At 44.6% G+C, this 26,332-nt stretch overlaps 1 protein-coding gene across 11 annotated transcripts; it reads left to right on the forward strand.

Annotated features, from left to right (window-relative positions):
* Positions 1 to 331: 331 nt before the first annotated feature.
* On the forward strand, positions 332 to 25,145 carry STON1 (stonin 1). 11 transcript variants are annotated; one of them, XR_012774881.1, is made up of 5 exons: positions 332 to 412; positions 12,008 to 14,001; positions 18,675 to 18,749; positions 18,913 to 19,913; positions 23,222 to 23,257. XR_012774881.1 is itself a non-coding variant. In XM_075496597.1 (5 exons), exons 2-4 carry the CDS (start codon positions 12,057 to 12,059, stop codon positions 23,874 to 23,876), a joined length of 2,223 nt encoding a protein of 740 aa, XP_075352712.1. In that variant the 5' UTR covers positions 332 to 412; positions 12,008 to 12,056; the 3' UTR covers positions 23,877 to 23,908; positions 24,005 to 25,145. The 11 variants fall into 11 exon arrangements, 7 of the variants coding, with proteins under 7 accessions (XP_075352712.1, XP_075352709.1, XP_075352713.1 ...); XR_012774884.1 differs by lacking the exon at positions 23,222 to 23,257 and adding an exon at positions 15,428 to 16,052 and having other exon boundaries at positions 17,431 to 18,749; positions 18,913 to 20,370; XR_012774882.1 differs by lacking the exon at positions 23,222 to 23,257 and having other exon boundaries at positions 18,913 to 19,544; positions 19,728 to 20,363.
* The last annotated feature ends 1,187 nt before the right edge of the window (positions 25,146 to 26,332 follow it).

Raw genomic sequence — 26,332 nt, forward strand, 5'->3', positions numbered from 1 at the left:
CCTGCTTTCTGCATTTCGTCGGCTTCGTAGCCGCTTGGGTAACTCCCTTACTTCTCGTTTAGGTGCAGCTTAAGCCGAATACGCTGGAAGCGCTCCTCAGCGCTGCTCTAAGCGAAGGCTGCGAAGCGCTTCGAGAGAGCTCGGTAGTATTTGCCGCACCTATCGCGATTTGTACGTGTCTCGCTGGTTAGTAAAAGTCGGTGACCGTCAGCCCCGGAGATGCCGTACGCTGCCACAGCAACTACAACAGCGAGGGGAAATTGGGCGGGGCGGCGGGGCGGGGCGGCGGGGCGGGGCTTCGCCCCGCCCCGCCGCCCCGCCGCCCCGCCCCGCCGCCGCCCGCCCGGTGCCGGCTGCTGCCTCCCCCGCCGGCGGGCGGTCCCCATGGCGGCGCCGAGACGGTGACTGGCGGGTAAGGAGAGGCCCGGGGGTCGGGAACGGGGCGGGGGGGCCGCCGGTTCTGCCCCGGGGGGAGGCTGCTCGCGGGGAGCGGGGCGGGGGGAGGCGGAGGGGGGGCTCCGCGCCCCGTCAGGAGTGGAATTTTCCCGGGAGTTGAGGCGCAGCCCAGAAGTCCCGGCGTGAAACGGGCCGGTGGATGGGGCGGCTTTGTTTTGGTTTAGGAACAGGAGTGAGTAAAAAAAAAAAAAAAAAAAAATTGGCTCTTTCTTCTTTTCCTCTTTTTTTCTTTTCCTCTGTTCCTCTGGTTTTCCTTTTCCTCTTTTTTCTTTTCCTCTTCCTTTCTCTTTTCCTCTTTTCCTCTTGTTTTCCTCTTTTTTCTTTTCCTTTTTCTTTTTCTTTTCCTCTTTTTCCTCTTTTTTCTTTTCCTTTTTTTTTCTTTTCCTCTTTTCTGCTTTTTTCTTTTCTGCTTTCTTTTTCTTTTTCTTTTCCTCTTTTTCTCTTTATTTTCTTTTTCTCTTCTCTTTCCTTCTTTTTTGTCTTTTTTCTTCTTTATCTTTTTTCTTTTTCTCTCTTTCTTTCTTTCTCTCTCTTTCTTACAACTTTATTTCCCCCCCCCCCTTCTCTTTTTTTTTTAATTTTAAAGTAGAAGTGGTAAAAAGGGGATGGCTTTGCGTGGGGCACCCGGAGCTTTGAACCGCTGCGGAAATCGGTGGGGTTTGGGTGACAGGCATCCCGCAGGATCAAGTTCCCATGACTTTTGCCTTGTTAGGGAGGAGACTGGGGTGAGCGAGAAGTCTTTTTATTTAATACTTGAAATGAATTCCTGGAGCCTTTCTCATACTTGCTAGTGGCTCAGCTGATGATGTTAAACTGTGCATGTAGGCTCACGGTGTTTGCAGTCGTGCTGCAGAAATCCCTCCCGTAGATGCAGCAGGGCGCAGGGCTTTGGGAAAACAACCGGAGCGGATGCAGAAGGATGTGCCTCGCGGGGCTGAAATGATTCGACTGCACTTACTGTATATACCCTTCGTGCAAACTCTAGAGACGGTATTTCAAGCGTATTGTAGAGGAGAAAGAATATTGAAAGTTTTCACTTTCTGGTTTTAAATAAGTAGTCACTGAAGGGGTGACTTTCAGTAAGGTTTTTTTTTTTAAAGATGTACGCGTTCTGATACTTCTGGCGAATAACAGCACTTGTGAAACATGCTGGGGAAAATGCTGACCAGGGTATTTTGTAGGAGCCCAGCAAAAGTTAAGTTACAAAAGCCTACACTTGCCTTCCCCAAGAGGGATGTTTTTTCTCTGAGGTGGAGCACACTAGAGACCCGCACTGATTTCTCTGCAAACAGGACTTGGGAGAGTGCTAATGACTGTCTGGGGAGGAGGGAACCGAAGTTTTGGAGCCTGAGGCTCTTAAATATGAACTGTTCATTTTGCTGTTAACTCACTTTTCCCTGGCGGGAGGCTGAGACTCTTCTACATCTGTAAGAGAAGAGGAAAAAAAGATAGCCGAAGACAAAACACTGAGTTGCCTGGTTTAGTGCACTGAAAGCACACCTGCAGCGAGAAAATGTTAGGAGGAAAGATTAGCTGCTTTCTTGACTATATGTACGAGCAGAGGAGAGCTTAGCACTGCACTCTGTAACTAGTTGTAGTTGAGCGCAGAAGTAGTTTGTACAACGGAGAGCGTGGCTGCAGATTATACTTAACTGATGTTGGAGCTGTAAATCAGACCACCAGGAAACTCGGCTCGAAGGCAGGTACGAGCTCCTTGTTTCATGCTTAGATTTGATTATTCTCCTTCTCCCCGTCTTCTTCTGCACAGATAAAGAATGTTATTTTCTCTCACTGTAAAAATTAATGGGATTTGTAAGCTTAATGGCCCAGCTTTTTGATATCGCTGCCCAAATCCAGATCTCTAAATAGCAAACTAATGTAAACTTCTAAGTTTTTCTGTGTGTGAATGTTAACTCCAACATGAAATACACCCAATTACATGAACAGTGATGCACTGTCATGCACACTGCTTTACTTCATGTTTTGGTAAACAAAATTCCTCTAGTCCACCGCTCCTTTTCTTACGTTTTTGATTGGTATAAATATGAGCTGAAGTCTTTTGCTTCAGACAGCCAGGCTGCCCACACGTCTATCTTAAAAAGCTTTTGGTGAGGAACCCAAATGAGGTTTTTTTGGGTGACTGCGTTATGAATTATACTTTCTGGCTTGACTGTCATCAGTTGCTATTAAAAATACCTCTATCCAAATAAACAAAGAAGGATTCAGTTGTGACCTTCCTTCTCGTTGGTGCTGGTATTCTTATAAGGCTGTAAGGCAGGGAGAAGGGGAGCATCCCGCAGCTGAGGAGAGAGCTGGTCTGTCAGAAAATGTTATGAAGAGCTGTCAGGCAGTACTTTTCATGTTTAGAAGAGCTCTGCAAATCTTACGTCGTGTGCCAGTCTCCAGGAAGGTACTGGGCACTAAAGCATGAGGTAGATTTAAATGCGGATTTAAAAACTGACTCTGAACCAAAAAAAAAAAAAAGAGTGTATTATGTTGTACAGTGAATATGCTAAATATAGTATTTCCATTAGCATCCCTACTTCTTATTGTTCACTGCTGAGATTAGTGGCAAGGGTTTTTGAAATGTACTTTTGCGTCATGTATTCTTTGTGGCATTTCATCCATCGCTTCCCTTGGACACTGCAAACACTAGCAGAGGACCAGGTTTACATTTGTTTCTGACCACGACCAGTTTAATATTTTTATGTGATTCGTAAGCCAAAGCGTTCACGCAGCCTTTTCCCACCTCCCCCCCCCGCCCCTGTCTAGAAGGCCGCTTAATCCTAAAAAACAAAAAAACCCAAAGGCTGTTGATTTTACAGAAGTGGAACAGCCACCCGTAACTGCTGCTTGGTGGCATATTGTAAATCTCTGCCTCTGCTCAGGGGGAGGGGAGAGGGAGGGGTTTGGGATATTAAAATCCTTGCCAGAGCCCTCTGCAGCGCTGCCGTGACCAGAGTACTTTTGTGGCATGTTTGTGCGTTCCTAATAATAACATGTTTCCTAAACAGAGTTAAAAATTGCTTCAGTAGATGCAGTCACATTCCATTAACTTAGTGACCTGCAGAAGTACTGTAAATAAAAATAGATTTATTTTCCTGTCTCTTCTAGGCCAGAGCACTATGCTGAGGGCTTGTTGGCTTTTTTTTTTTTTTTTTTTTAAACTAAAAAAACCCCAGACCTTCTGTACAGTAAAATGTCAGCTAGCGTCAATAAACAGTTTACATGAGACTCTTCTGCAACTGTCCATTGGCTCTCTGAAATCTGCCTAGTGGTGATGCTGAAGAGGTGATTCAGCGATTGAAGGTGGTGAAGCGAATTCAGAGGTGAAGCGCGATTCAGAGAGGATAAAGCAGGACTGGCTGAGTGAACGGAACGGGAGTGGGAACAGAAGCACCTTTCAGGGGTGCACCGGCGCTGCTCCCCACAGCTCGACAGCCCAGCAACCTGCCCCTCTTCCCCAGCCGTCTTCTAACTGGGGGGTTTCATTTGTGGGAAGAAGAAAGGCCCCGTGGAGAGGTGTGTTGTATACACCGGAGAAACACGCATATGCACGGTGAAGTGAATTAAAAATTATTTACATACCTTGTCTAACCAGATAATAGGAAGAAAGAAAACAAGTGATGGGTCTTAGAAGGCACTGTGATATCCAGGAAGAGAATAAAAACCCTGAGTAGTTAATATTGATTTGATGATGCTTTTTTATTATTTCGTCTAGGAAAAGAGTTTTCTTCTGTTGAAGATGTTCAGTATAACCTGAAGAACCATTTTGTGGTTCTTAGGGTTTAATCCTGTTCTCATTCAAGCTAGTAAAAATGCTTCTACTGCCTTTGATAGCAGATTGTGTCCTCTTGAGGTTTTTCCTGACCATCCCGTTTGCTAGCAAACGGGGCACGAGCATGGGTACGCCCCGTCCTGCCTTCTCAGTTACCAACCAGGAGTCCAAAATGCACAGAAACACGTGCTACCAGACATACGTTACTTAGACCTGGCACAGCCTGTCACCTTCCGAGATAGGAAATCCACCCCCTGAACAGGAAAACGCTGGACATGGGAGGTGGGACTCTTCTCTGAGTCTCTTCTGGAGGAACCAAGCAAGAAGTTAGAACTGATGGACCCAAGAAAGATGCTTAGACTTGTGTCGAGTACTGATGTTTGCCATTCTTGTGGTTAGACCTGACGTTATACCAGAGATAAGCGCCTTTTTTGTTCGTTTTGTTACATTTAAAAAAAAATAACAGGTTACAAGCGTACCTGTTTCTGGCTCTTTCTTATATGCCACAATTATCCAGAGCTGGTGATGTGATGGAAGATGTGATTGCATTTCCTTGAAACAAAATAGTTACACGTAGCTGTGGATTGGGAAAACTTTTTTTTTTTTTTGTTAATGTTAGGAAGTGCTCATTGCAAGCCTGTGATCCTTAAATGTTTTGTAGCTGGAGATTGGCTTTTGATTGACTTCTCTGTGCTGTTGCATTCATCGGTTCATGTGTTTTGTAATGTGTCTGCACACCGGCTAAGTCACAGCAAGCGGTATAGGAATTGCTGCGGGTAACTTTATGGTTCCCTTCAGGTGAGCGAGGTGGCCTTAGGGTAAGAGGACTACTGTTGTTTTTTTGCAGCTCAGTGCTTGGCTGCGTGCACTGCTGGAGAGTCTCTTGAGTAACTTCCAAGAGCGGCTTTAGGTTTCCATTCCGGTATCTTTCCCAATGACAGTTAAATTATCTTTCTGTTTTAGTTTATTTTATGTTTAGTTTATTTAGTTTATTTATTTTTAGTTTATTCTATGTAGTTTATTTTATCCCATCCTTAAATACACGTTCGTGATAATAAACTCTGCAGAAAAGCCTTGAGAGGAATGGTGACGCAGATCCCAGGTGACTGTGTTGCAGTGATTTATGAAAATCTCTCAGTTCCTGTAGAAAGCATCTTTGGCATGTCCCCGTAAAATCCTACGGGCACTTCCAGTAAAACATTGTCTCTAGGCTTTCTTGCCTTGATATCTATTCCCAGCTAAGAAAATACTGAAGGAACAAGCTGGTCTGACTCACCGGCGGTGGTGTGACCGCTGGAGCGGGGTGAAGAAGGGTGTGGGAATCGGGGCTTACAGTATATGGGGAGGTCTGTTGAAGCCGATGGTGTTACACACAAGACTGGTCATGCATGCTGTTTTGTTGTCTTTTGGGGGCAGCTTTGAAATGACTTCACATCTGAGTGTTAGGGAAGGTCTCCTAGAATGGATCTAGACATGAAAAGGAGTTTATTTGCAGTGCATAGCAGCTGAGGTTTGGGTGATTATTTCATGGCAAAGATGGGCTTTGTTTTGAATAGCCACCCTAGATTTTCATATAAACTGGGAAGTCCTCACCATCTAATCTCATTCTGTTGAGAGCAAGAAGAGGAGCTACGTCTTTGAGGAAGACCCACTTCAAGCACAGCCCAGCAGGCTAGAATAGTTATTAGAGATGTGAATCTGGCAGCACTGCTGCTTTTTTTAATTTTCTTTTGAGAGCTTCCCATAGGTTTTGCCTCGCGTGTGAATCTCGTATCTGTTTACAACCTTTAAAGGATGAGATGTGACTCAGAGGCAGAGGAGCAGGTGTTTCGTCAGGCGCCTCTGTGTAGCATCCCTTCTGAGCGCCGGATGCTCTCCCGGCACACAGAGAGCATCGCTGCTGTAGCCGTCGGTACTTGCCCTTGTGGTGAGTCCCCCATGTCCCAAACCGAGTGACACCATCCTCTCTAGAGGCTGTTTCAGCCTTTGCCGTACCCTTTTCCCCAGCAAGGAAAGTAAGCATTGTCTCTGCTTGGGCATATACTGTGATATGTTGTGTTGATGCCCTTAAAAACGTTGATTTTTTTCATGCTTGCACGTGCAAGCGCCAGCCACCTTATTTGTAAACTCCCCTTTGACTCAAAGCAGAAGCAAGTAATAGCAAGAGGCGTTTGCATGAGTTACGCCTGCCTTTGCTCTGGGGACGTGCATGCTGTCAAAAGCCGAAAGCTTTAATTCCTCCAGCTCTCGGGGCCAAGAGTAAGGAATTCCAAATTAAACAGATTAGCTGCGAGCTCCGAACTTCTCCCAGCTGTGCCTATGCCCCAGAGAGCGAGCAATGTAAATACAAGTTCACGTTACACTTTGAAGTCAGTGTATATTTTCGACTGTTACACCAGTTCCTTATTTTCGAAAAGTAATGAAATGAGTAATGCAGTGGGAGACTTAATCCATGTATATATCCCAAATACAAGCGAAAGCCAAGAAATTCCCATTTCCCGTCAGTTTTGCCTTTTGCTTATGTTTATTTCAGAGGTATAGGTTGGAGAACTTTTTTTTTTGGTCTAGGAGACGTCGAACAGAGTTAAATAAAAGTGCAGCATATGTCGTCTCAAAAAGAAATTTGAGGCAAATCAACATAAATCAAGCAGTATTTTACGTAGAAGGTATTCTTGAAGGTTTTTGCATAGTTAAGTAATAAACAAAATGGTGATACAAAGAATATGACTGTAAAATACAGAGATAAATCTGCCATATTTTACTTGGATATCACAAGGGCTTACAAACGTTTAGGGTATTTTATATACCATATGTGCTTTATTGCTTAAACTGCAGAGAATTTGTACTTTCCTGCGAGACTATTACACTTTATGGCAAAACGCTTGAAGAATTGTCTCCATATTTGTACAAGAAACAGTAACAACTCATATGGTATCGTTACGGGACAGCTTCACCACAGTGTGCACAGTATGCAGAGTTTTGCGTCGAATTTCTATGTAGCTTATGTGCAATGGACGACGTTGTTCCTGGAAATATAATTGACATGGAGTAGTGTATGGGGTCCATAGTCATTCTGGAAGGGTGGAAATATAACGACCAGGCGTTGTCCACAAACGGAGTAGCTCGTGCAAATCGCTTGGCTTGTTTTGAAGGGATTATTTAACTGTTTTGTCACGCTGTGTGTAGGTAAATCTGCTTTTTTGAGCTTGAAGTAATCCGTGAGGTTGATGTTTGCCCAGTAAGACCTCACCGTGGACGTGGCACACGTACGATACGTGCTTGGGTGTTACAAAGGGACTTTATTTAGAGAATGTTTTTGAAGCCACCATGGCCTTTGGAGCTAGAGGCAATAAGGAATGTATTTATAAAACTATGCTTTTCTGTGTATTTTGGAATGTGAGTACTGTCTAATACAAGTAAGAATCTAGCTGCTTTTACCAGTCTAGTGCAAGTAAGAGCATTGCATTTACTTGCCTTATGCTTTGCAGAAGGGATGCGTTTCCCTGCCATTCCTCATTAGATGGCCCTGTGCTCCTCCGATATTTAAAAAAAGGGCCTTTGTGTTTAAATCCGCAGGGTTTAAACTGGAGGTTTTTAACTGCTGCCCAACGTTAGGGAAGCCCCTGGGAGCGAGGTGCCAGATCCGCGCTGGTTCAGACCCTGCTGCTTCCCTGCGGCGCAGGAGGCGATGCAGGGCCGCTCCCTCGGGGCGTCATCCACATCCATTGCGGGCTGACAAGTCGGCATCCTCAGCTAGCTGAGGACCAAGCCCTGTCTGGCTTAAAAGTGCCAAAGTCGATGCCTTGAATTGCACCTTGGAGCGAGCAGGACGTTGTTATTACTGTTTTCGCCATAGGAAGAGGTAAGAGCATCCCCCAGCAAGGCACCGAGGTTGAGCAGTATTTTCGCTGCAGATTTGATCTGGGATTTTTGTAGCAACAAAGGGCCCAGTAATAGCTACAGCCTATAAAAGCTCTGAATAATAGGACAGGATTTCTCTTCCTTACATCCTCGAGGTATTAAAATGAAGATTAAGCCGCAACTACCGTTCATTAACTGCTGAGGGACTGAGTTAATCTGCTAAGTAGGAAGATTGTTTTCGGGCAGAAGAGGATGAATTGAGATGAGCCGCAGCTTTTGGGTTCACTGGGATTGATGCATTTAGGATCAACTGTTATTTCAGCCAGCTTTTTTGTTTGCAGTTTCAATATTCTAAAAATGGTATTTCCTGGCGCACATCTGAAGGAGATCCCACACGTGCTTGTAATTTAAATGTTACGGGCTGCGTAACATATGTGGTAATAGAGATCAATAGCATCTTGTATCATTTCCTCTTCCCCAAAATGTTTGGGTTATGTTTACGTGGGTCCCATGGGAGCTTTTTGGAGTCAAAACACATCTATCCTAAAGCCTGAGTTTACTGCCATTTCAAGGAAGAACGTCCTAATTCTTAATCAGGAATTTGGAGCGCTTTTCAGAACAAAAAAGAACTTGTGAGAAAAGATTAATTTACGGTGTTGTGCAGATGTAAAAGCATCAGAGAACAAGCTACATAAAGTAGCATGAGACTGTAAATGGTTTTTTTTTCTTTTAAATACTAGGTCAATGGCGCTGCCTATAACACATGAGAAGGTGCATTTCCTTTTATTAGCATGACATTATAAAAACAGCTTTTAAAGATCCATTTGGATGTTTTTCCTCCATTCCTAGTAGTTGGTTTTGGGGATCAGTGAGCGATAGTAGGGGAACTGCTATCTATTTCAACACTTAACTTCTTGCATGCGTTTTTTTGTTAACATCAGTATCTTTTTTTTTTTTTTTGAAAAACACATTTCTGGAGGAGTAATGAAAGGTGAAAGCTGCAGCCTCTGACAGGTATGTGAAGGGTATCGTAAGTGCAGATGAGAGCTCCATCTGCCAAAGTGATTTGCTTCATAGACATTTATTGACTGAAGTTAAGTATTTGGCAGGTGAATCTCAAACATCTTTTTGTTTTGTAACAGGAAAAAAACCTGCCGAATAAACTGTAACATCATGTTTTAAAAAGTGAATAGCAACAGACGTTGGGGGGGAAAAAAAAAAATCAACATCTGGAAATAATAAAGGACGCTGAAAAACTTCATTTCTAATGAGAAAGGGAAACAGGCTGCAGAATGTGTTCTCTACTGTAAACAACATTTTTATTTACTTCCATTGCCATTTTGTGTTTTCTTTTTCACTCGCACATCTCGGCGTTTTGTGATGTGCCCCTTCAGCGTGGCTGCGGTCGCGCCGAGCAGCCGTGCCTTGTCAGGCTGCTGAGCTCGCCGTCGTTTCCGCTGAGCTCCACGCTGTACCCCCGCATCATCCCGGAGCCCCTCCGGAGGCACCGGCTTTCTCTCCCCTCGCTCAGCGGGGCTTTGTCTCTTGCTGGCGGTCCCTTACCTCTCGTAAATGCCGGAGGAGTTTTTAATGGCAGCCTTTGAGGCCGCTTCCTAATGCTCTCTCTTTACCAGCGTGCCCCACAGCCCTGGCTGTTAGAGAAAAAAGCCACGCTCCGAGTTAGCATCGTGTAAGCCGTCGTTAACAAACGAGGTTTGTTAAGACGAAGGAAGGTCTGAAAACTTTGAAACTTCCCAATCTAGAAATAATCAATATATACTGCTGAACGAGCAGTGCCGGCAACCAGAGGGAACGGAGGAGAAGGGTGTGGAATGGGAGGAAAAAATGATGACCAAGTCGGAGACCAAATAGCTGTGATTTTTCTTTCCATTGCTACGCTTTATTTTGATGAAGTGATTGTGTGGGTGAAGGATACACTGGTAGTTGTGTGTGTCTGAGCTATGATAGTCATTTGTAACTTGTTTGCTCCTTTTCTCTCTCTCTCTCTCTCTGTAAGCGGAGAGGAGAGTGCTTATAAAATAACTAGCATAGTGCAAATAGTTTTACTGAACAAAAAGGTCGAGAGTTCAAAAAATAATGAAGGACCAGAGTCCTTCTCCATTGCAAGCCCTTGTTTGCTCGGCCGCGGGGTGAGCAGGCTGTGCCACAGGTTATGGTGCTTTCTTAAAGGCTATAAACCGGCCAAGAAATAATGGGGAAATGGTAAAAATAATGACTCGTAGCGTAAGATTTCACTTGGCTGAACTTTGGCATCTCTAGAAACCAACTGTTCTCTAAACGCTACAGATGAAGGATGGCTTTTGTGGTTACATGATGATACGCTGTAGTGCTGTGCAATTAATAAATGGCCTAACTAACGATGGCTGCGTGTGCACGAAGGGGAATGGCTTTAAGTCATCATTATCTAACCTTAATTAACGGAGTAACGTATGTGCAGGTGGTTTTGTCTATATGAACTCTGCCTGCCTTGTGCTTTCAGGCGAACGTGAATATGTTCTGACATAACAAGAATAACTTTTTTTCAAATGAACGATGTTTATCTGTGCCCTGTGGTGCTTCATTGTACTCGATTCCTCAGTCATTAGCAATTTATTGCTCCCTTCTTCATCGGTCAGGAGCAGTGGGGAGGAAAAACTTTGGGGACGACGTATCCTGCATGAAGATACAGCGAGCGTTTACATTTCAGTGCATGATTTAAAACCACGAAGGCAAGATTAATTATTTACTGGTTGCAGTCCTGCTCCGAGGACATCTAGCCGAGCCCTTTACCAAAGATACTTTTTTTGATGAAGTGTAGTTTATTAATTGGTTTAAAGACCTGTACTTCTTCCAGGCTGCCAGCCAATTCAGTGCTTAGCCGATCTGTACGTTGCTACTTGGCCTTGACTTGTGTTTCAGCAGCGTTTTATCTCCAGTGGGTGCTTGTCGTCTACCCTTCAGCGGGGATGTATCGCTCATCCTTAGGGCTGACTCTTTCTTGTTTATAAGTCTAATGCTTTTCCATCCCCCTCCCCCTCTAACTTTACTCTGACACGTCCAGTCTCTAAGAGCATAAGTCAGGGCTGAAGGAACTGACGTGAAGCGATTCCTGCCCGGGTCCGGAAAGCGTCCGGGGCCCGTCTGCGCATCCCGCCCCTGGCAGGAGGCACCCCAGGTAGCAGCATGGAGTGGGGGGTGAGTCGCAGGCTGGTTCTGGTGGCTGCAGTACGCTCCCTGCTGCCTCTCGTCCGGGGATGCTCGTGCAACTGCCCCGCTGCCTCTGCCCATCGCACGAGGGGAACGTCCGCCTTGGGGAGACCTCAGGAACTGGCCGTCCCTCGCACGTGTTGCCTTGGTGGGCTGCTTTTGCCCTGATGGCTGTAGCATGTATAACTTTGCCACCAGCAGCTTTTCAACAGCGAAAACCATATCCCCCCTCATCCTACTGATTTTGTTCTTGGAAACAGCTGCACCGTTCTGAGTAAAACACTGGTTTGTTTAACGGTGGGGTGGAGGGGAAACCTCACCCGGAGCACAGGCCTAGTACGGAAAATCTCCGTCCGTATTACAAGCTACAGATAAGCGGCACAGTAGAAAGTATTACACGAGCGATCTCGTACAGCTGTGGGACTTTCTGCTCCCTCTGACCTAGAGGCTGCGTACTCTGAAGAGCCCATAAAGCCTAGATCTCCTTTAGATCCCCAACCTGGGAGAGCAGTGGGCATTCATGGGGAGTTTATCTGTTTCTACACGGCTGTCTCAGATTATACACGTAAAACACAAAGTACACTGGAGTTGTGAACTGCACGCACATTTTAAGCTTTGTGTGGTTTGACTTTTATAAGGGTTGGGTTTCTTTGTTTTGTCTTTCACGAGAATTTATTTCGATTCCTGTCTGTTGTTTCTTCGTAGATGGTTTGCGGGTGATACGTGCGCAAGTGCCTCAAGTTTCTCCTACAAGATGTGTTCCACAAATCCAGCAAATTGGGTCACCTTCGATGATGAGCCGCTCTTCCAGTCGCCTCAGAAATCGGTTGATAATCAGAGTAGTTGTAAAGCAAATGGCCTTAAACTGAATCTGTCTAGTGTGCATGAGTCTTCAAGCAGATCATCTTCTACAGGCAGCACTCCACTCTCGTCTCCTGTAGTTGACTTCTACCTAAGTCCTGGACCCCCCAGCAACTCTCCGCTTACTACACCTACCAGAGACTACCCAGGAAGTCCGTGCATCCCAAAGCCTGGGATTCACATCCTTTATCCCATCCCTGAATGGCCATCAAACGCTAACCTTCTTCCATCACCGAGGATTTGCTCACCCCTAACCTCACAGAACCTGAGCAGCCTTCCTTTGAACACCTTGCCTAATGACCATCCAGTTAAGACTTCGGTCTCCAAATCAGCAGATGAAGGAAGCCCTAATCCGCCAGGAAGCTGCGAGGAGTTAGGAGAGTTGTCGTCGGCACCAGGGCACTTCCCGTACTTCCAGAGCGACTGTGCTTTTTCCAGTCCCTTTTGGAAGGAAGGATGCTCGCTCGGCACATCACCAGCTAATGTCAGCACGCACAGGAAGGACAAAGTGCTCGACAGGAGCGCCTGTCATCCTAAAGAGAAAGAAACCTGCCACGATCAGAAAAGCCTTAACCAGGGCTCCTTCAGCTACATCTGCGAGAGGCTTGAACACCTGCAAGCTGATAGCTGCCAGGCTGCGGGAAGCCCGCCCGTCCCCGGTGCTCACGCCTGGCACAAGCTCTCCCCCGCCGTCCCATGCAGCCTCTTCACGAGCCGGAAAGCGGATGGGTGGCCGTTCATGCTGAGGATTCCCGAAAAGAAGAACATGATGTCGTCTCGGCAATGGGGCCCTATTTACCTTCGTGTCCTCGCTGGAGGTGTACTGCAGATGTATTATGAAAAGGGTCTGGAGAAACCTTTTAGGGAATTCCAGCTGCAGCCACACTGTAAGCTGTCCGAACCCAAATTAGAGAGCTATAATGTCTCGGGAAAAATCCATACCGTGAAGATTGAGTGCGTGTCTTACACAGAGAAAAGGAGGTATCATCCCAAAGTAGAAGTGATCCACGAGCCAGAGGTTGAGCAGATGTTAAAGCTGGGCACCACAGATTATAACGACTTCACCGATTTCCTCGTAACGGTCGAGGAAGAGCTTATGAAACTTCCTACCGTTTCTAGACAAAAGAGGAATTATGAAGAGCAAGAAATGACTCTGGAAATAGTGGATAACTTTTGGGGGAAAGTCACCAAGGCAGAAGGAAAACTCGTAGAAAGTGCCGTCATCACACACATTTACTGCTTGTGTTTTGTGAACAGAAGTGCCGACTGCTTTCTAACCCTGAATGACCTGGAGCTCCGGAAGAAGGACGAGTGTTACTTCGAGAAGGAGGAGGAGAAGAAATGGATCGATATTCTCGATTGCCATTTCCATAACTGTGTCAAAGCGCAGGAATTCGAGCAATCACGAATTATTAAGTTTATGCCCCCGGATGCCTGTAGGCTGGAACTGATGCGTTTCAGGACACGGTATAATGGGCAAGACCTTCCCTTTTCTGTGAAGGCTGTGGTAGCCGTTCAGGGGGCATACGTTGAACTTCAGGCTTTTATAAACATGTCTTCAACTGCTCCAATTCCAACACGTTTATCCTCTGTGAAATACTGTGAAAACATTATGATACGCTTTCCCGTTCCCACGCAGTGGGTCAAAGCACTTTGGACCATGAACCTCCAAAGGCAGAAGTCCCTAAAAGCAAAAATGAATAGGAGAGCATGCCTTGGCGCTTTACACGAGGTTGAATCTGATCCCGTAATACAAGTCTCGGTTGGAACAGCAAAATACGAGAGTGCCTACAGGGCTGTTGTGTGGAAGATAGACAGGCTTCCAGATAAAAACTCAAGTAAATAATTTGTTCTATAAAATGATGGGCTTGGGTGCACGTCTTCACTGTTTTTATGCTTGTGTACCTCCATCAGCTTCCATAGTTTGGGTTTTTATCTGTGCGGTGGTATTGGTAGAAGCTGGAGTAACCTTTTAGGAAAAAGAGAATATCGCCTTTTTTTTTTTTTTTTTTTTTTTTTAAAGGACACGTTCCTGATTTATTCAATGGAGGCAGATGTGTTATTGTCAGTAATTATAAGTGTGCAGTATCGTGGAAGTGGATCTCATCATTCCATGTAAACCTCAAGTCTGTAGTAAGAAAGAGGGAAAGGTTTATGCTTCACATAGAGCAGCTGGGCAATGATGGGACGGGAAGCAAACGCCAGTAGGTAAAATGATTTGCCCCCCCCCCCCCCAGTATCACACAGTTAATAGAAAAGGTGGTATTGTAACTGTTGGGTCTTGGCTTTCTAGCATTATTTAAGAAATGGTAGGTATGATACCTAACTAGAAGGTACTGTGGTCAAACTTGCTGTAGGAAGGTGACTGTGCTTTTGCAAAGGCTAATTTCTGTTACCTCTTTTATGGGTTTGTGCGTTGAGATTGTGCGTTCATGGCAACAACTGCACTGACAAAAAATGCCTCCCACTTTATTCCCGTTTCTCTCTGGTGGTGGTACCTCACTAAAAAACTTGCAGCAATAAAACCAGCTAAGTTTATAGTCGTGCCTGTGGAAGTTGTTAATTTTCCACTAAGTAAAATAGTTGATTTACCTTAATTTAATGGAGAAAATACAGCTTTTTGGAGAAGGAAAATATAAATACGTGGTTTTAAAATTACAGTTTTTACTCACGTTACCAGATTGATAGCCCTGTATAGTACTTTTCTAAAGGCATAAAAATTCTTGAGGAATACAATATTCTGCTTCAAGTTCTGTAGAGCGAAGGCATTTGATCCTTTGCTTGGATATGCATTATGTGTATTTGAGACTTTGGGAATCTGTGTAAGACAAGGGCATCTATTAAAGCATTTCACCTAAAGTATCTGTAAAATTGGTACTTTTAAGAAGGGGGTAAGTGTGTAGTATTAACAAATGGATTGGCCTAGTCTTGTAGTATCCGACCTGTCTGGACTAACTACCTCTTTAAGATGTCCAGAAAAGATTTAATCTTCTTAAGTCTTGGTTTCAGATATGCTAGTACTAAGTTGACATATCCACTCCCAGGTTCTGACAGCTAGATGTGTGTACAGGTGCAGGTATATTCAAAACTATTAAAAAAAAAAAGTAATAGAAAAAAACCTCCTGAGGATATTTTTTCTCCTCATTTTTAACTAGTTGTAAATTATATTTAATCTGACCTGTTGTTTAGGTAATGATGATGTTTATTTTATTTTATTTTTTTACAGTTTGATATTTGATATTTGAATTCTGATTGATATTTCAGTGACAGAAATAACAGACCGACAGAAAAACTGAGGCAGGAGCAAATGAAAAGGGAATATTATCCTGAGTGTACATATGAACTAGGTTGGTTTTGGTATTAAAACAGCGTTTGAAAGCATCCTACATCAACATGCTAATGCGGCAGTTGTGAGAGTATGAATTATTGCATGGCTACTGGCAGATGAGAGCTCGTATTTTCGCTAATGATGCTGCGTGGAAATACTGGTCCCTTTTGCGTGCAGACTGGGTCTCGCTTAGGCGATGAGGTCTCTCAAACCTCGAGCGATTGTGCCTTTTGATTTCTATTGATGCGCGCCGTGGGAGGAGCAGCACAAACGCTGCTGTGGTCGGATTCAGAAATGATGTCGTGTTAACACCATCTCTGTTTTTCCCCTTCTTTTGCTTTGGAAGAAGCTGTGGTTGGCTCGGACCTGTGGCTAATGCCATATGGTTCCTCCTGAGTTGGCTGAGCCCTCCCTTTTACATGCTGCTTGTTACCTGGGTATCTCACGCTCTGCTCGAAGAGGATGCCGGTGGCTGCCAAGCAATGGGCAGCGGGAGAGCAGAGGAGATGCAGCGTCGGCAGACGGGCTAACGCGAGGCAGGGAGCCAAGCCAGAATTAATGGTGAGGGCAGAGAAACGACAGAGAGAGGGAAGATGAGGGGAGGCAGTAAGGGAGGGGTTGGGGCGACTGGAAAATGGACAGGGAGGGCAGAGGAGCTGATGGAGAGATGTAGGAGAACCAGTGGGCAGAAGATTCTTCAGGTCTTCCAAATCTGTAGATACGGGTGTCTTGCACTCCAGGCTTCAAGGATTTGCACTGTACTGCTGTGGCCCGTGTGTTTTCCCAAGGCTTATGGGACTGGCTGTTCGGGTAGCTGTTAGTATTCTTTGCTATTTAATGTAGGTTTGCTTCTGCAAAATCAAGGCAGCAATTTAGGCAGGCAATTTTAAAGAACATTATAAGTCTTCCAAAGTCTTTAATTCCCTGCAGTTCATTCACCTTAAGATTTGATGTGCACAGTTAACTTCAGATTTATATTATTTGAAAGTAACAACTGTTTTTTGTGGCATTCTACAGCTTTACATTATTTTCTACCAGTAGCTTAAACTTTTGACATTTGAATAATTCCTCTGGCTGAGATCTGCAAAACCATTTTTATCCTTGAAATGTTCATGCGTTTGAAAACACATTTTGGTAGTAATACTTCCTGGTCAAATTTTAAACCTCTCTATCAAGTTTTCTGTACACGGTTAAGAGTTTAAAAGTAGAGTTGTGCCAAGGCATGCCAAAAATCTGGAGGCAGTCAGACTAATAGAAATATGTAAAAATTCATAATACGTTTACTGCAGGGAGAAAAATAGGCCGAGGCTTTTGCTTTCAAAAAGCCTTTGTCCGAGGCTTCTCAAAAAAAAAAAAAAAAAGAGGAAAGGTTGCCTACAGTTATATTGTGACTCCGTTTATAGACATTGAAATATCTTAGTATCCGCTGGATTCTACTAAAGTGCTGGAAGAGTGCACTACTCTACTTGGAAGAGTGCTGGCCAAGTGAAGTCGATGTGAGCTGCGACATACCCCAGATTTTTAAAAGCTGCCTATGCTTATTCAGTTATATAAATGGAGAGTTTGGAGCCGGAGTGTTAGTATTATTAAAAAAAAAAAAAAAAAGTTAAAAAGCTGTAGACTTTGAAGAGTTGATCCAATGAAATTTCTGCAAATTGAGTCTACATTTGTGAAATCGGGGCGCTGTCTAAGGAAATGTAGAACATTTTATGATTTCAGCACAGTACTGGGGCCAGGCTTTGCGCTGGAGAAGCTGCATGCGCCTGCGTTGTCCAGGGAGCTGGGGAGAGATTAGACTTCGAAACGCTGTGTTTTAATCTCTTGCTGTGTAAATTTGTGCCCTGCGATGTTTCCTGCTAGGACACCTCCATCCTCGAGCTGTTGTGTAAAGCAACAGTTCTTCAGCTGACTATTTCTCCTTTTCTTCTCCATCATGGAGCCGCACTGAGGAAGCAGTGATTAAGCAACACAGAGAAATGGAGCCAGGGGAGCCTGTGGCTGCTGGCAGCCTTTAGCATCTGAGCATGGACGCAAGTGTGGGAGGTGATGTGGCTCCCAGCAACCTTCAGCTGCCACTTTTTTGTTTTCTAAACTGCCTAGGTGGAAACTCCAAGCCATGACTTTGTTAGGTGGGCTCCATCCCTGCCCAGCCTCCCCACTCCCCTGTTTCCTATGCATTTCTCCCAGAAAGCTGGATAAATGCACCCATTTAGACATAGCTGCAGGAGCTGTTAACTTCTAACAATCCTAATGTAAATCCATTCTTAGTAATTGTTGATGTTTTCGTTTTCAAAATAAGACTTTTAGAACTGGACCTATTTTGGCAAAAATAGAATTACTACTTAACTAAAATAACCAGCACATTTTTTTGGCCTAAATTGCTTGGCTTCATGAACCTTTCTCAGATCAAGGCTGCTTGAATGCTGCTCATACAGGTTAATAAGGGATAAATAGTGTGAGTAAATGCAGCAAAGTTAGATTATTAATTGTTTGTGAAGTGCTATATGAATGCTAAATGATGGTTTGAGTCTAGTTTCATAGTTTTACTGATTTGTTTGTTTGTTTTGGCTTTTTTCTTGTTATTCTTCAGAGAAAGAGAGCAAGAACTTGGAACATTTTTAGGAAATAAGAGCCAAATTTTCAGATGTAAGACAGGAAAGACATAGGTCTCTGAATTCACAAAAGTCTTAACAAGTTGCCTAGACGCCTAAACCCCAGGGCTTCTGTCTCCTAAGTGAGCTAGTAAGAGCTCAGTTATCTCCCCAAATTATCTGGCTGCCCTTCAGGAGTGATTAGATTCCACCAGGCCAGATGGTCATGTCTCCACGATGCCTGATGGGCCACATTTTGGATAGCTGGGCTCGCATCTGAATATGTCGTCTTAGCTTCCACTGGGCAACTGTGCAGATCTGCACCACGCCTACTTCATCCAACTTGTCTTTCCACACCACTACCTTTTCTCTTTTCTGGCCGACATCTTGCTTATTCAGCATTACAGGTTTTTTTGCAAAAGAATCTTGTACATGCAGCCTCTCTTTCTTCTTCTAACTCCAGGTAATACAAGGCCTGGGAAACAATAGTTTCATGGAGTAGACATGACAAGGACTGGCCAGTTTTAGGTGAAAACTAAGGCAATGCTCACCGTCTTCCAAAGTGTTGCTTGATTGCTTTGTTGTCTGACAGCTGATGGGAAGAAGTTGCTCCGTGCTCCTACCACAGCCTAGCAGTGGGCAGAGGAACTTCTCCGCAAGTGAAGTGGTGAGTACCTCGTTCTGACATTGACGTTGGTCCAGGAGACGGATGGGCTGGGGGGAACCCTGTGGTTTGGGAGTAGGCAGAAGGGGTCCAGTGGAGGCTGCTCCAGAGGACCCAGGGCAGTAGCCTTACCCAGATCCCCAAACTATCATCTCTGCCTTTGCAGGTTACCACCTAGGGGAGAGAAAGGACCCCAGAACTCATCAGATCGCAACACCGAAACCACCTCATGGGTGTGGGTTAGCTGGAATATAAGCCCAGGGATTTTTTTTCAGTGCTATATGGTACTGAACCACAACTGTGCCATGTCTAACACAGGAGCCTTTAGCAGCAGACCAAGGGGAATGGCCCATTTATGCCTGGGCTCAAGTCGACATCCGCCATCTGACACTTACCACACCTGTCCAGGAAAATTCCAAGCAGTGCTTATTTCTGGATTCCCTTTCTCAGAAGACAAAATAATTTTCCCGACAATTCCCGTTGCTACTCGTTTCTCCATAGGCCTCCCTCGCACAACAGGAAGATGCTGAATTTGATCTCCAAAAGCCCTTAGATATACGCCCTTTTCCTACTACCACAAATGGACTCCAAACAAGATGCTGCTGCTCTTGGACAAACCCTTTCTCCTCAGATCCTTGGTCAACCATAGCCCCAGAGGCAGAGCGTGCCGCTTTCCTGGCCAGGGCGTGATGTGCCGTCTTAGCGTTGCAACTGCTGCTATGAAGGACCCTTCACTTGTGGCTGACGTTGTGCAGTCTGCACATCCCAGCCCAGCAAACAGCACAAAGACCAGGTCAAGTAAGTGTGTTGCCAAGCTGCGTCCCAGCACCACCACTGGAGAGTGGAGCAGGTCCTGGGAGCCAGGAGGAGCACAGCTTGGGTGGGTTGTGGCACCACAGATGGGATGACAGCTCACAGTTCGGCTGTGGAATGGGGTGCTGCTTCTGGTCTCCTTCACCGCTGGTGTTGCTCTCACCACAGTTGTTGCTGGGATGATGGCAGATTCAAGGATGGAGAGGCCCACCCCAACAGGGGGTTCGTTCCACCACGTCCAGGCAGTCTGGAAGAGGGACCGTGGACCAAGAGAGTGTTAGCGCAGGAGAAATGGGCTTGGACACAGCAAGAGATGACCAGCAGCGGATTGTGGACAAGGCCCGCATCGCAGAGGTACACACATCTGCCTGTCACTGTGGACGTGAGTGACGAAGCGCCATCTCCTCCTCACACTTGTTTAGTCCTCCTCCAACTTCCTTCTCAAGGAGCTGGCAGGTGGTTGTAATATTTGTTTCTGACTTTGTTCCCCCCTCTATTTCAGTAATAAAGTCCCTAATGTTACAGTTTTACCTGTCTCTGTGTATTGTATTGTTGTCCTGAGACTTCAGCCACATGCTGCACGCCCCTGGCATTGCACTCCTTTGCCTGAGACCTTTACGAGCTTGCAAGCTGGGTATCTTTGTGCTTTAGTGCCTTGAAGGACCCTGTCCTGTAGTGTGCTCCGAGGTGCGAGTAATGTCTCGCACACACCGGTAGCACTGATTTAGCACAAATCGCAGTCCGTACCTCCTCCTCCACCCCCATACCAGCCTTGCCATATAGCTGCGTGGGTGACTCTGAGCCGGATTCATGCGCGAGTGAACTAAGCAGTAGGCTTTTACATTAAAAGTAGCTGACAGTACTGCTGCTTTTGGTCCTAGGCCATGGTTTGAGTGGTGGTTGTCATTTTTTTAACTGTGCGTGGGTTTTGGAGCGTTGTACCTTGACTGGTGCGGCAGGTAGGTTGCAAAGTCTGCAAGGAGGGGTGAGGTTTTTCCATCTGATCTCTCCAGCCTGTCCTGCTCGGTTAGGTTTCCATTCCTCTGTGCTGGCTTTGGTGGTGGCCATTGCTGGGCACCTACTTCTCCCCACTCACCTTAAAGGTGCTATCATACTGGACGTATTTAGGGGAGCTTCATTCCCCAGACTCAGGACCTACACATTTTTTGTTGCAGTCGTCCCTACCAGTCCCTTTTATGGATCTGCCCTTACGTTTACGAGTGCAAGTTGTATTACCTCTTCTTACAATTTCTCTAACCAGTTTCTTATGAGCATGTATTAGAGCCGTGCTTTGGTAGAAGGAAGCAGCTAGTCCCATTTGGGGAATGGTTGCTGGCTCTCCATCACGATACATGTTTCTTTAAAGACGCCTGGGAGACTTCATGGCCAGTGGCTGATACTCTTCCATGGTGCAGGACTCTAGCTGGTGTGTATATAGCATTATTTTCTGAAATCCAGTTCAGGTTTTCTTTGAACATTACAAGTAGTTATGTAAAAAAGCAGCATTTCGGATAAGGATGGAATGCGATGTACTGCTGGAAGCAAGCCTGCAGGGGATGCTTGTAACTCAGCCACGTACAGAGTCCAGACGGCGAAGGACTGCACTTGTCCAGGGGCGTGCGCCTTGTCCGAAGCGGTGGCTGTCAATGCTGCTGTGTTCCTGCGCGCGTGCCTTTGGGGTCGACCGAACAGGGAGGGGAACACTTGCAGTCAGCAAACAGCTTTTTAAGCTACTGGTTATTGCTGTTGTTATTAAACATGGAAAAAAGGGGGGAGGAAAAGCGTTGGAGACCTCCCCCATGTGGAGTTTAGGGGCTGATAATTCAAAGGACGCTTCCTATTCCTTTCTCCCCTTCCCTCACCTTTTCTTTCAGGCAGTCAAGTTATAACTGTGCTGTTGGGTATATCAGCAAGGAAGAGGGAGGGAATTCTTAATTATACTAATTATATAATGAGTCAAAAGGAAAACAAAGTGTTAAATGCTTTAGTGAGTATGATTAAGACAAGCATGAATTTCACGCTCTTTAAGCCTTGATTTTTGGGGACCCATTGGCTTTATGCTGGACTTGGAATGAAATCTGGAGGACGGTTTATTGAATTAGACTTTGTTCTGGTGGAGTCAGAGACATCTGTGCTTGACAGAACTCTGCCCATCAAACTGCTCAAACATAAATTATCCCCTAAAATCAGAACTGGCTTGGGCAGGCTGTGCAGCAGGTTGCAGGGAAAACCTGCAGCACCGACCAGAGGATGCACCCAGCCCAAGGCTCCCAGGAGCAACGGAGACGTAGCTTTTTAAATTTATTTTTGCCTTACGAAATGCCCGTGAGCCTGTGGATGTGGCGTGTTATAGCGATTTTTCCCACAGGATGGATAAAGCTCAGTGTATGTTAGTTAACTCCATCTTCAGCATTTCCTTCATTCTGATACAAAATTGATTCCTGCCACTGGAGAAAGTGAGTGCATGAAGAATGGGACATTTTTGCCTGAACTTTGAGATGCTGTTCAGTATAATGGATGAAACCCAAATACACACTGCCAGGCTTGCCTTTGACAAAATATGGCCAGTCCTTTCTCTGCCTTTATTTTGCCTGCAGCCAAATAGTAGTTAGTTGTCTATGCTGATGCTTAAAATCCTGGAGAGGAGGGGAAACGGAGAATTACTGCTTTTTGCCTTGAAGAATTTGGAGAGGCAGCTGCGACATAAATTATTCTTTTCATTATATTATATTGTACTGCTTTTATGCACATAGTGAGCCTGCTGACCTCGGTTTCTTTGGAAAGGGGGCTTTCCACCCCGGTGTTCCTGAGTGCCAGGAGGATGAGAAATGCTTTCCCTTACCATTGGCACATATAAAAAATGCTAAAGCAAGTGATCCCTAGGACCTAAGGCTGGATTAAAGTAATTTGGGATATGCTACGGTACATGGGCAGTCCCTCAGGACTCTGCTTTATAACATGACAGTTACTTTAGTAATACTTTTGTTTGGAAGAAATGGGGTATGTTCTTTTCCCATAACAAACCAAGCTAGAAAGGGAGGCCGGGTAGCCCTTATCCTGGCAGCTGGGCTATATTCTGTTTGAGCAGCACTCTGAGCTGCACCTTTATCTTCCTGCCACAGACATACTGTAAGAAATGACGTTACACAAGATAGCTGTAGTACTCGAAATAAACATTCCAGTAAAATTCCTACAGCAGAGAGCTCTGGAAGGGGGGGTTGTTGGACACAGGGAGGCATCTCTGCCTTGGCTCAGCTGGGGTCTTCCAACTTTTCCTACAAGAGTAAGAAAGAGTATTTTTAAGTGAAAATGGAGATTCTTCCCTAATAGTCTGAATTTAGCAACCAATCCCTAAGTTTTTAATAGTCTTCTCTTAATCAGAAGCTGGGAGGATCTGGTAGATCTTGTGCAAATTAATTTGTAAAACTGCAATGATTGTGAAAAGCATGCTGAAGCAGAGGAAAAAATTAGTAAGGGGCCATCTTATACCCAAGTAGCAAAAGATTATAGATAGAATAATCTTGTATCGTAACAGTTATGCATTAATAAAAGATACAGCTGTGCTTTCTTGCTAGCAGATTCACCTTGCACTGTACACAAAGAAAAGATAATTAACTGACGGTGTGGGTTTTGTTTTGTTTTTTTTTTTTTCCTTTTCCAAGGTTCAGATCATCCACACAGCCTGTCTTACAAACTGGAACTCGGATCAGACCAGGAAATCCCGTCTGACTGGTATCCGTTTGCTACTGTCCAGTTTGTCATTCATGATACCTGCGCCTCAGGAACAGAAGTCAAGTCACTGGGCATAGAGAGCGATGTGCAGCCCCAGAAACACGTGGTTCAGAAAGCTTTTTACAGTTGCCAGGTATTTTCAGGGCTATGTTTTCAGTGTTTTCCTCCTCTTCTTCCTCCCCACTCCACCATACAGTATTTGCAAGGCGAATGTGATTTGTATTCTAAACATATCTTGCATGCACTTTTGAGAATGACTTTGAGCAAAAGAATCATTAAAAAATAATTCCTTGTCTGATCAAAGATGATGCTGAAAAACAGAACTGCAAATGCAGCGTTGTTTTTCCTCAGTTGAGCTATATTTGGGAGTAGTGGTTTTGAAATCTGTTGGGTCTGGAAATGTTTTGATTCTGTGTCAAAGCTTTTATTCGGGCCATTGCTGCAGTTCACACTTTCAGTGCCCAATTACTTGTTAATTCTACCTGGTTTTTTTTTGTTTTCTAACCACAGGTTGAAATTGAAAAGAAGTGGATTAGGCTTGATGGAGAAGATCCAGATAAGGCTGGCAACTGCCTAATGCAGTAAAAGAGGACAGGAGGCACCGTCATAGGATATTAGTAGGAATCAATTTACATAGGAAATTCTATTGTTAGAAGAAGCGCAGTGACCTAGTTTAGAATAAACGCGGTCATTGAATTTTTCTTTTTTTTTAGTGCTTTTGGGTTTGATTCTGCAAATCAGTACTGGTTTGACTGGCCTGCATTCAAGTAAACTTCCTGTCATGGGAATAGTGGTATGAGTAAGATCTCCTTGTAAAGAGTTGCAGGATGTGAGCACTTAATCGACTGATTGTAATATATTATTTTCCTGTTGCGTATCTATGACTTGGGAATGATCTCATACTCCATATTGAAACCTAATGGTACTGCTCAAAGAGTTCATGTCACTTGGACATATAATATTCAGCAATAAAATCTGCTAGAGCGCTTATGTGCAGACCAGCATCTGTGTAAGGTCCAGCAGGAGCAATTACATTTTTTAGTGGTGTTTGAAAACCGAAGTCCCCCATGTTTCTGCTCCCCTCGATATATGTGAACAGAACAAATCGTAATATTATTCTCGACAAGAGCCCCAACTAATGAGTTGGAAACTGGGTGATTTCATTGGTAAAATGGGAAAAGTTCCTCCACAATAATATTCTTCATTTTTCTGTGGCTGTGAGCATTTCCTCCCCAGCACTTTATAGGTTCACTCAAAGTAATCTCTTGGGCAAAAAACCATATGGCAGATGTGATTGAAGTTTCTGTGCCAGCATTAGACAAATCTTTTTCACTGCTGCAGCAAGTGAGACAAGGGGCAGATCCTCAGCAAGCGTAAATCAGTCCAGGCCCATTTCATTTGATGAAGCTTTGAGAATTTACACCAGCGGAGGGTTTTCCCCACAAAGTGAAGAGATGGCTGGTTGCTGCCGTTTGCTGTGGGTCTCCTTTAGGATGCAAGTGCCAGATGTTGGTTTGGAAACTGCAGGAGCTGTTGCTTTGCGTAACTTTTAAGACAGAGAGCATGTCTTCCCATGTATGGAAGAGAGATGTTTTCATGCTGCTGGCTCTAAAGGCGTTTTCTGTGGGCAGGCAATGCAGGAATGGACTATCGCAAGAGAAGCGAAGCTGTGATGCTTCAGCAGGCAGCTTGAGCTGCTAACCCCGTATCAAGGTGTTAACTGTGTTTTGAACAAATTATTGGCATTTAGGGAAAAGTTTTAATGCTTCCCCCCAGGCATTATCCCCTTTGCCATTTTCTGCAGGCTGTAACTCAGGTCTGAAAAAATCTGATAAATTAAAAACATGCTCCTGATACTTTTTTTTTTTTCCCCCCTTGCTGCAGTTTTCCTAAAATTATCCTTACTTCAAACTGAAATTAGTGGAGAACAAAAATATAGTAATGCACTAAGTCTCACTTTATATTTTGTCACAGCTTGTAACTGTTTATATGAACACTGTGTAAAAACACAGATAAATGTTATTCCCCAAAAGTAGAAATATGTGGGATATGCACTGAGAAAATTACCAGTCTGAGGAAACAGAAGGCCATAATATGAACCTAGTTCATCACAATAAACTTTTCCCCCCATTTGGAAGCTGAGAATGAAATGGGTAATAGATTCTATAGTAAGTCCTGAGGGCAGGTTTTTTATGGGTATTACGCTGCCAAAGCCCCAAATAGACTATTATGGCATTTTGGCTTCTCTATATATCCCTTTTTATTAGCAGATTATGTTATTATAAATCTAAGCAAGCGTTTGAGTGTAGTAGTGATCCAAATATGTCTCAGCTGTTGCATCCTCCATCCGTGTTTTGACTTGAGAAGCCATTAGCACCTTCACGTCATGTTTGGTTTGTTTTATTCATATTTAATTTTGGTTTATGTACTTCTCAGCTGAACTAAGGGACACAGCGTGCGCTAGGGCAAAGTGTGTATACTTAGCATCACGGCAGAGCTCTGCAGTTCGCTGAAGGCCATGGTTATACTAAAGCTACAGTACCTATTAACCTCTTTGCTTGGTAAGGTAGAGGAAGCAAAATATGTGTTGCAGATACTTGCACTAACCTTTCTCTGAGGCTGACTTGTTTTGATTGGCGTTAATACAGCTAATTCAGTAAATCTGTTAGCAGTGCTTATTGTCCAAAGCCTGTCTTGCTGAGCTGGCCCCTAGTTTTCTGTTTTTAAGAAGGAGGGAGAGCTGGGCTGTTCTGGTACTCTTTCACCTTAGGATCGCAGCACTCATCTCCTGGGCATTCGGTATGTGGTGGTGTTACGGGTCCTGCAGAAGCAACGGCTGCTCTTCTTCTGTCAGGTGTCTGCTGTATCTCAGGATATGTTTAAGAAGCCCATGTAGCATTGACCCTTCAAGATGTGAGCTATTGTTTTGAATGGCCTAAGTGATGAACAGCCACATTACAAGTCATCTTTCCTGCTAGTGAGCCTGTATTGTATCTGGTACCGTGCAAATGATCATTCAGCCTTACTGAACTTGTTAACAT

Source organism: Mycteria americana, chromosome 3 (assembly GCF_035582795.1).
Source record: "Mycteria americana isolate JAX WOST 10 ecotype Jacksonville Zoo and Gardens chromosome 3, USCA_MyAme_1.0, whole genome shotgun sequence".
Taxonomy (NCBI): Eukaryota; Metazoa; Chordata; class Aves; order Ciconiiformes; family Ciconiidae; genus Mycteria; species Mycteria americana.